Raw genomic sequence first — 10,503 nt, 5'->3', positions numbered from 1 at the left:
GGATCGTATCCGCAGATCTGCGGTAAATATCCGTATCCGATCCGAAAATTACGGATACGATCCGATCCGCAAATTGATGGGATCGAATCGAATCCGATCCGCACCCTTTGCGGATCGGATCGCGGATATCTGCTCTACATCTGCGTATCTGATCCGCGGATCCGCAGATCCGCGCTGTAATAATTAAAATATATATATATATATATATATGTTTGGTATTATATTTACTTATTTGTATATTTTAGTTAGTAATTATTATTCATATATTGTATTATTTTATTTTTGTTATTTAGAGAGTGTTTGATTAAAAATATTTTAGGAATAAATAAGTTTAAAAGTATGAAAGAAATATTTTTATCGAATTCTTTTACATAGAAATATGATTAAAAAGAGAATGTTTAATTATGCGGATATATCCGATCTCCAATCCGATCCGATCCGCAAAGAATCGGATCCGGCACTAAAAAGTGCGGATATCATATCCGATCCGATCCGATGAAAATTATGCGGATTGGATCGAATTTTCGGCCATATCCGATCCGATCCGATCCGCGGACACCCCTAACATTGTCAAGTGACTGTGTACTATTAACCAAACCACACATCATGATTATTAATTTGGTGTTACACGGCGGATAGTAGACTCAAACTAATTAAACAACTAAACATGTTACAAGACAACAATAGTGGTGAGAGAGGTATGTCTTCCTATGATAGATGTTTCATGTTCAATCATTATTTTGAACTACAAAAGATCACATTACTCAGAATTTAACTTTTCTAATTTGGGTTCAGGGTTGTGGTGATGATCATTATGATTAGTAACAAGAGGGTATTTTTGAGCATTCTTGATTATTTTTGCAAGAGCTGCTTGACCAAGATCAAGGCCACAAACATCAGCAAGACGAACAAGGTAGAGCAGAACATCTGAAAGCTCTTCTTCTAAGTGCTCCTTATCAGCTGAACTCCAATTTGGTAATCCCTTTCCTACTTCTCCTTTCCATTGGAATATCTCTGATAGTTCTCCCACCTCTCCGACCTGTCGAAAATTAAGAGTCATGTTTTTTGAACATCTATTAATAACTAACTATATTGGTGGTTACTTACAAGAGCCAAAAGGAGATTTCTTGGACTGTGATATTCATCCCATCCTCTCACTTGAGAAAACTCAGCAAGCCTTTTGCTGAGTTCATGAAGAGAAACATCTCTTGTTGCTCTGCGAGGGTACTCCATATTATTTTCTCGTCTTGTGTATGTGTTTCATAACTTGCATGTTCAATTTATAGAGAGAACTTATGGAGTGGGGGGGGGGCTGTAACTTGTAAGATGCATGACATGTGCTTAACTTTTTTTTTTTTAATTAAAATGTTAGATAAATTGAATACCAAAAATATTATCTATATAAAAAAATCAACCACTCATTCACCCACCAATAACAAACTAAGGGAGGTTAGCATGGACTAGGGTGCCAAGCGGGAAGCCCGTGCCTCTCAATGAGGCGGTCTTAAAATCTCATTCTATTCTGTCTAATAGTCAGTTGGTGGGTCAAATCTGTTAATTCTCTTTTTTTATTTTTTTTACTATTAAGTATTAAATAATATAAATTATGAAAAAAATATTAAATAATATATATAATTTCATAATTATTTTAATAAATTTATAATTTTTAAAAACATAAAAAATTATAATTTTTAAATTAACAAGCTTTAAAATCTTTATAATTATAAATATGTAATAAACATAATCATAAATCAAATTTTTTGAAACAAAATAATAAAATCAACATTGTCCAAAATAAAATAAATCTTGTCCAAAATATATAATTAAACATCTACAAATTTAGAACATTATCAATCAAACGTAAAATATAATCCAAAACACTAAATTTGAACATCTTCAAAAAAATTCTAAGTCCGACGGAAAAGTCTACCCCGCCAAAGTCTGCTAAAACCCACGGTTTAAGCGGTACGGGTAAGACGGGCTTTTGATGTGTGACGGTCTCAATTTTTCAGTCCGACTTGCCTTTTTAACGGGTTATGCGGATCGATCCAACGAGTTTAGACCTATTTGCCGTCCCTAACATTAACTATGATCCCCCAACAAGTCTTCAACTTTTTATTCATTATGCCTATATATGCATGTCAATAAAGTGTTGTTAAAATTAAAGTTACATCTTTTTTATATTTTAGTAATATTTTTATTAAATAATATTTAAAAGAAAAGCGTTGCTAAATAATAAAAAATATTATTTTAATTTTAGCAATATTTTTAAAATATCATAGCTACCATAATCATATATATATATATATATATATATAAAAGAGAAATATTATATGTTGTATATATTTTTGTTATTTACTTTTAAGTTTTTTTTTAAATAATTTTTATAGAATATATATAATTTTGATATAAATTTATCTATTTTTATTTTTTTAAATAATAATTATTAATGTAATAAGTTAATTAATAAAAACTAAAACTAAAAAATGGTAAACTTTTAGGAAAATGAAATTAATTATACTTTATTCTTAATCTTAGGTTTTTATTATTAGAATTTTAGTTCCGTCATTATTAGTCGTATATATATATTATACACATGATTAATTTAATGACTAATTTTTATTACAGGTATATAATATCAATGGTTAAAACTTAACACACATCATCTAAACATTTTTCCTATACTTCAAAAATGGAATCAAACTCACATTTTTGTAAGAAATAATGTATTTTTTTAACCAAATATGGTAACTATTTTTGTCATGTTTCACATGATTCTGATGTCTTTTATTCTGGAAATGCGTAACTAATAGAAACACTAGTATAGTTTTAGTGGAGAAGCACTTGAGTGGTGACTTTTTTTCTCTTCTAAATAGAGGACAATAATCATGAAATACATGGCAATATATGCCTCTATTATTATTATTCATGACTTGAAATGCACTTAGCCTCTATAAACGTCATCAATTTGCTCTAATCTGATCTGATCCCCTAATTATTTTCTCCACCATCACTACCCTAATTAACCTATATGCAAATGCAACTAACTCTAATGAGTCTAGCTGTCGTTTGTAGAATTTTTGTTAAGTAGTGAATCCATATTTGTTCCTATCCAATTTGATATGGTTTTGCTAATTAAAAAAATGGTAGTAAAAAGAAAATACCAAAAAAAAAAGGAAACAAAAAGGAGTTTGAACTAATAATAAAAATTCATCTAAAATAGTAGACGATCTTATCTATATCTTCAATGTACAAATTAAATGATGATTCTCAGACTAAATTTGCATGCTTGTGTGATCTTGTATATTTTCTTTTGGAGATGGATTCAGCAAGAACAAGCAAACATTAGCTACAGACAATTCATACGAATGTTATATATTGTGGTTTCTACACACAGAAATATGCAACCTCACTCTTGTTGAAAGAACAATAAAAATTAGTCAATAAAAAAATTTATGCATAAAAAAAAAATTATACACCTAAAATATACTTCAAATTTTCATTCTAATACATACATACTCCAAATACATATGTTCCACAATCTTTAAAATAAAAGACAAAAGTATGCTTTTTTTTTTCCCTAATATTTATAATTTTTTTAAAAAATATTCTTAATATTTAATTTTATTTTTAACATTTTTAATTTCTGTTAAATTTACTTTTAGACATCAACTCCGTTTAAAATATTAGAGACAAAATTGAATATGTCATAGAGTAATTTTGATACCGATAAAAAATGTTCAACAATAATTTTGACACGAAAAAAATATTAAGAATAAAATTGAATAAAATTAAATATTAGGAATATTTTTTAAAAAAGTCACAAATATTAGGACACAAAATATATTTTATCCTATAATAATTAAGTACTTTAGTTTTAGATTAAAAAAATTTGTAAATATTATTCTTTTATTGAAATATTTTCGAAACTCTTTTCTATATACAAACTCTCTTTAACTAATCTTTAATAAATAATAGCAGACACTGTCTATTCAAAAATATTACATACATAAACAAAATCAGTTGATACTATATTTATGTGTTAGTATATATATTATTTAGTTTACTTTAATATATATTTAATATTTTAACATATATTTTATACTAATAATTAATTTAGTGGTTAAAATTTTGTATATATCTAATATAGGCCTATTATAGTCATTCATTTTTATTTTTATTTTATTTTGTTATGATTGTATGGGAAATAGTAATAGCAAAAAAAATTGACATTTGTCTGCAGAGTATAATTGATTGCTATTTTTCTTTTGAAATAAGCCTCAAGACGCGGATATATAGGACCAGGTCACACTTTTATAAATTTAATCAGAAATATCATACAATTAACATTTTTATTTTGTATTTGAGTCAATATTAACTATTTTTTTTTTTTATCTTTTTACTAAAAATGTTGCTCTCTAATATTTTCCAAATTTAATTACTAATACTATAAAAATAGTAAAGAATCTTTCAAACTGTAAAGGATGCATTTGATGAAATGAATGGAATTGGATTTGAATGGAGGAAGTTAACAATAACATATATATGGACCTCGTTAAAGAATTTCTGGTGCCTTTTATAATTTTATTCCAGTTATCTTTCACATACTCTGGCATTAACATGTAATGACTGATACCACTAAGATTCATTAGTGCAACAAATGTTGCAATAATGACAAAAATATTGTCTGTATCAACAACTTGGTGAATGAAAAGATACAAAGAAAAAGTATATTGAAAAGGATGTGAAGGAAAATACTACATAAGACACTAAGATCAATAAACCAGCATGTTTTGGTAGTTAGGTTTATTCAACATTAGAATCACTGTGATACAGTGATACCAAACAATTTTGCATGATAAAATGTTATCAAGCAAATGAATTAGCATAACCTGTACTGTACACTATTGATTTCTCTAGGTAACAATTGAAATAAGAAACAAAAGACATCTCTTAATTCTCAGAACAATGTTAAGACAATGAATGAAATTTTCTGCATGAAACATTTTATATCTAAGACTATACTACATCTTAACAGAACACTATGCACATTTTTTTAACTACAAAAATGAGAGAGACTAAACAATGATTCCATGGCTTGAAGGATAACCTTTGGAGTAGTATATCCCAATCAACATATCAAGAACCTCCTTCATATTAGGCCTAACATATGGTGCCTCAGCAGTGCACTTCACACCAATTCTAAGCACTTCACTCATCTCTTCTGCACCACCAACAAGCCCTGACCCCATCACTGAAACCGGTAGGGCCCGGCCAAGCCGTCCGCGTCCGACAACACGCCACGCCCACTCCACCAAGCTCTCTTCACCTCCATCCACTGCTCTTCTCCCTGTGGCCAACTCCATAGCCAGCACTCCAAAACTATACACATCACCTTTTGTTGTAGCCTGCCATGTTTGTCCATATTCTGGTGCAACATAACCAACTGTTCCAGCCACCATTGTACTAACATGGCTATCTCCAACATCAACAACTCTTGCTAATCCAAAATCTGTGACTTTTGCTTTTCCATCTTTTTCCAATAACACATTGCTAGCTTTAACATCTCTATGAACAATTGGCGGATAACATTCATGGTGCAAATAGACTAGTGCTTTTGCAACATCAATTGCAACTTCTAATCTTCTTCTCCATGTAAAACTTGTTCTATCAGTGATTAGATCCTCCAATGTTCCACCTTCTATGTACTCATAAACTAGTATCTTTTCTGAACCATTTAAGCACCATCCATAGAGCGTGACAAGGTTTGGATGAGGCCAACCAAATCCATGACCACTCAGAACCTCCATTTCTGCTCTAAACTCCTTTTCGCCTTCGATTCCTTCTCTTTGAAGCTTCTTCACTGCAACAATTCTTCCATCTTGAAAAACTCCCTTGTAAACCGTTCCGAATCCTCCTTTTCCTATGATCCTGTCCTCTGAGAAGTTTCCAGTGGCCTTCAAGATATCGTCGTGTGTAAAAGCCGTCTTGTTTAACCGGATTACCTTAACTGTGTCTGATAACCATGGTGAGGATGCAGAGCTGCTTGAATCATGAGATTGTTTAGCTTCCCTCAAGAGGTATCCAGGATCTTCCAAGGGACTTTTCCTCAATGCGCAGACTATAATTGTAAGAAGACCAAACACCATGAAAGCCAGTGTTATAGCTGCAAAACCCAAGAACACAGACAACTTTGATTCCTTCTTATGGTATTTGTGCAAGGTTGTGTTCTTATCACCTGTGATGTTGTAAATGAAGTTTGGAAGGACTAATAGAGGGTCACCTAGATATGAATTCATGTCAAATGTAACAAATTGTCCAGTTGATGGAACTACACCAGTTATTAAGGGATTGAATGATATATTGAACTTGTTAAGCTCAGTTAAACTGTTCAGACTTGTTGGAAATTGCCCTGAGAAATTGTTGGAAGAAAAATCAAGATTCTGAAGGCATCTCATGTTTCCAACTTCACTTGGAATTTCACCTGAGAATTTGTTCATGGTGATGTTTAAAACCACAAGTGACATAGTACCCATTGCAGCAGGGAACTTTCCAGAGAAATTGTTGAATCCCAAATGCAGCATGCTGAAATTCACCATTGTTCCAATCACTGAAGGAATCTCTCCATAAAGATTGTTCCCACTCAGCTGAACATAGCCTGATATCTGAGGCTTGCTAAGCGAGGCGCCTGGGGGGCAAAATGGGAAAATGCCATTTCCTGTGAGGAGTTTGTACCAGAGTCCCCTACAATTCTTCCTTGTCAAGATACTATACACAAAGCTGAATGGAGGATAATCTGCCGGCATCCATCTTCTCATTGCAAGGCACTCACTTGAGCCAGAAAGGATTTGCTCACTTTTTCGATTCAATTCGAATGTTGTCATTGCATTCCTTCCAATCTTGGACAACTCAGGAGGCAAATTCCCACTCAGCTTGTTGTTTGCAAGGTTCAACCATAACAAGCTTGTGCAGTTTCCCAACTCCGGTGGGATTTCGCCGCTTAGCGAATTGTCCGCCAGCATTAGCCATAAGAGGGAACTCATTTTGCCAAGGCTTGGTGGGATTGAACCATTCAGATTGTTGTAGGCAAGGTCTAGTGCTTGAAGGTGAGCCATGTTTCCAAATTCGGCCGGAATTGGACCGCTGAACTGGTTGTAGGACAACATCAAGAACTGAAGGCTTGCCATCTGAGTGATCTCAACAGGCAATGGACCTGAAAAGTTGTTGAAGCTTAGATCTAATTGCGAAACTTTTGGCAGTTTAAGGATCCCTGAGGAAATCAATCCTCCAGTGTAGTGATTTGAGTGCAACACAAGAAAGCTCAGTTGCTTAAATTCCCCAAAAATTTCTTGAACTTCCCCACCAAAATTGTTTCTGCTCAAATCCAAAAGAACCAAATTGGCAAGATTCAAAAGATTCTGAGGTATATCTCTTGAGAAGCTATTGTTCCCCAAGTACAATCCTTTTAGGCCTGAGATTGATCCTATCTCAATTGGGATTCCACCAGAGAAATTGTTGCTGGAAAGATTCAGAATTGTTAGATTCTTGCAGTTTGCAACACCCTTTGGCGCCTCGCCAACGAAACCATTCAGCGAAAGGTCTAGTTCCACAAGGCTACAATCCAGGGGAAATGCCTCTGATAAAACATTCCCACTGAGATGATTTTCTGCAACCGAAAACTCCTTCAGCCTGGCGAAACCGTTCCCTAATCCTCCACTCAGATTGTTTGTGCTCAAATCCAAGTTCTGCAGCATAGGACACTGATCAAGCCAGCCACCAATTCCACCAGTCAAGTTATTCCCTGAGACATTGAGAGTAACCAAGGCATTGCAGGCGCCGGCGAAAAGATTCACGCCAATCTCGCCATGAAGCCTATTCACAGACAAGTCCAGAGTCTTCAATGTTCTGAAACCTGTCAAGTTCAACTCACCAGCAAGAATGTTATGTGAGATGTTGAGATGAATGAGCTTCTGGCAATGCCTTAGATCTTCAGGAATGTCACCGAAGAGTGTGTTCTGAGACAGATCAAGGTGTGTCAGCTCAGTTAGCATTGAGAAGTTGTTGAAAATCTCGCCGGTGATTTCGCTGCCCGAGAGGTCTATTCCAACCACCCTATTGGTGGTTCCATTGATGTGGGTGCACCATATTCCTGGCCATTCACATGGACTAGTGCTTCTGTTCCAATACACATAATTTCCATGGTCTTCAAGTGTTTTGCTATCAAGATATGCTTTCAACTCCAAAAGAACTTGTTTATCAGTTTCCAAAGAATCCTCACCAACAATAACTTCAACTGAACAAACAAACAAACAATCATAATTAACTACCTCGGAATAAGTGTCGCACGGAATTCAATAATGAAAACTAATCAAAGATTGAATTATTCTGAACAAAATAAAAGGATGTTGGTACCTGAAAGAAGGACGAAGAGAGAAAGCAATAGGAAGCCACAAAAAGAATATGTTTTCTTCTCTGTCATCTATGTAACTAAACTGTTAATCAATTCTTTTCTTTATTGAGCAGAATAGAATCAGATTGAATCTGCAGAGGGAGGCACAAAACTCAAGAACATGAAGGCATTTGGAGCATGTAGCAGTGTAGAAGAATGGAGCTTATTAGAATAGGATGCTTCCTTTTCGTTCTTTTGGTAAGAGTGTCTGTGAATTGTTGATGGTTGCAATATAATAATTGTAACAAAAAGAGGTTGCATGATGTTTGTTTTTTTGTTTATTTTATTTGTTGGTTGATGAATGTGAAATCAAATTCAGTGCTTTGTAATTGTATGGTTTTTGGTACTTTGGTATATTTAATTCATTTGTTTAGTGAAGAATGAAATGAGAGTCAACAACGGGCAATGGAGCTCTTTCGGTCACGGGGGAATCAGCATTTGGAGGCAAGTAAGGGCAGCCCTTGCTGACCGGACTGGGGAAGATGAAGATTTTCCTTGGATTGTAAGGTTTGACCCACACGGTCACACATACGCTTCATGCAAAAATTCCTTTTTCTTTTAATATTAATATTAAAATATAAAAATATTTATTATATTAGTTTAAACAAATTTTATCATTCATCTATCACAAGTTTAATTATTCTATTATAATATGTTTAATTATTTTAATAATTAATTATTTAGTTTGAAAAATATAAAAATCAATATATATATATAAATATATACACATACGTAATAAATAATTTAGTAATTAATTTTTAATATATATAAAATATTTAAAAAAACAGATAAATAAGTCTTTGATTATTTGTTTTATGGAGAGCACATAAAATCGTGACAAAAATTAATTACATCTCTCAAATTCTCATATTTTCAAAGCAAAAAATATCTATAGATAATTAATTTTAACTAACAATTTATGTATTTCTATGTAAAAGTTTAAAAATCTTTATTTGCATTGAACATTTGAATGTGTGTTGATTAGGAGGTGGTTGTTGGGTGTTGTGTGTGAGAAATTAATCAAAGATTGAACGTGTTAGTAAAGTGGGAATTGAAGAAAATTATACATCACCGTCATCACGGTCTTATGGGTTGGATGCGCTCTATTTTTTTTTTTTTTTTAAATCTTCTTTCCTGTAAATTTCGTAGAAAATTTGACAACCATTTACTGCAACCAGGGTCCACGTTAGTGAAATGTTCATGTTTAATGTGCAAAAGTATTCCATAATCGCGCTGAAAAAGTTCTTGTACTAAGATTTTTTTTCCATGGGAATATATTATTATTTTGAATAAATTGAGAATTTTTAAATTTAATATTATGTATTATAATTTAAAAATTACACTATTGAAATAAATGTATATGAAGAGAGGAAGAGATGACACCATTATATATATATCATTATTCAATAGTTCAGTTTTTTTTTGGCAAAAAAATCTACATATAATTATCAGAATCGAATTGATTAGGCTATTAATTTATTAATTTAATTAGTAAGTCATTGATTAAACTGTTTAAATGATAATTAATAAATATAAATTTAAAAATATAATTTAATTTATATATATTATATATTAAAAAAGAATAAATATAATGAAAAGTAGCTTAGTCAGTCCAATCCAATTTTAAAAATTATATTTATATCGATAGTAAAACTTTAAAAGTATATTTGAGAGGACCAAAATTTTAACATAAAAAATATATAACAATATTTATACAAAAATAAAATTTATAAAAATAACTTTTTTTTAGAATTTGTCACTAAGATAATAATAAATAAATAATTTTATAAAAAATATTTTAAAATATTTTAAAATAATATTCTTTGAATCTTGAATGGTTTGAAATATTCAATAATTAAATCATAATTAATTTTTTTTAGTTAGAATGATAAATATTAACAATTATAATATTTATTAAATATTGAATATATTTTAAAAAAATAATTAAAAAACTAACAAAGAATAAAATAATACCAAATTAATTAGATATAAAAGAATTATTCAATTTCTTAAAGATAATATAAAAAAAATATAATTACTTAAAATTTAATTTA

General features: G+C 31.4%; 2 protein-coding genes across 2 annotated transcripts; both read right to left on the bottom strand.

Annotated features, from left to right (window-relative positions):
* Positions 1-583: 583 nt before the first annotated feature.
* On the bottom strand, positions 584-1,264 carry LOC107619257 (uncharacterized). The gene is made up of 2 exons (XM_016321518.3): positions 1,108-1,264; positions 584-1,039 (listed from the first exon to the last, which is right to left on the bottom strand). Exons 1-2 carry the CDS (start codon positions 1,231-1,233, stop codon positions 761-763), a joined length of 405 nt encoding a protein of 134 aa, XP_016177004.1. The 5' UTR covers positions 1,234-1,264; the 3' UTR covers positions 584-760.
* A 3,511-nt stretch (positions 1,265-4,775) lies between these two features.
* LOC107634229 (putative LRR receptor-like serine/threonine-protein kinase At1g74360) lies at positions 4,776-8,780 on the bottom strand. The gene is made up of 2 exons (XM_016337792.3): positions 8,413-8,780; positions 4,776-8,293 (listed from the first exon to the last, which is right to left on the bottom strand). The coding sequence occupies exons 1-2, from the start codon at positions 8,477-8,479 to the stop codon at positions 5,079-5,081; spliced, it is 3,282 nt and encodes a 1,093-aa protein (XP_016193278.1). The 5' UTR covers positions 8,480-8,780; the 3' UTR covers positions 4,776-5,078.
* Positions 8,781-10,503: the final 1,723 nt, after the last annotated feature.

Source organism: Arachis ipaensis, chromosome B1 (genome assembly GCF_059453495.1).
Source record: "Arachis ipaensis isolate K30076 ecotype BB chromosome B1, ASM5945349v1, whole genome shotgun sequence".
In the NCBI taxonomy this organism is placed as follows: Eukaryota; Viridiplantae; Streptophyta; class Magnoliopsida; order Fabales; family Fabaceae; genus Arachis; species Arachis ipaensis.
The sequence above is the reverse complement of the archived record's forward strand: the minus strand, read 5'-3'. Positions and strand labels throughout refer to the sequence as shown.

Excerpts from the sequence above, each read along its gene's own strand:
- LOC107619257 (XM_016321518.3), bottom strand. The coding sequence starts at position 1,233 with ATGGAGTACCCTCGCAGAGCAACAAGAGATGTTTCTCTTCATGAACTC. Across the intron at positions 1,040-1,107 it reads GAAATCTCCTTTTGGCTCTT|GTCGGAGAGGTGGGAGAACT; the intron begins GTAAGTAACCAC and ends AATTTTCGACAG.
- LOC107634229 (XM_016337792.3), bottom strand. The coding sequence starts at position 8,479 with ATGACAGAGAAGAAAACATATTCTTTTTGTGGCTTCCTATTGCTTTCT. Across the intron at positions 8,294-8,412 it reads TCTCTTCGTCCTTCTTTCAG|TTGAAGTTATTGTTGGTGAG; the intron begins GTACCAACATCC and ends TTGTTTGTTCAG.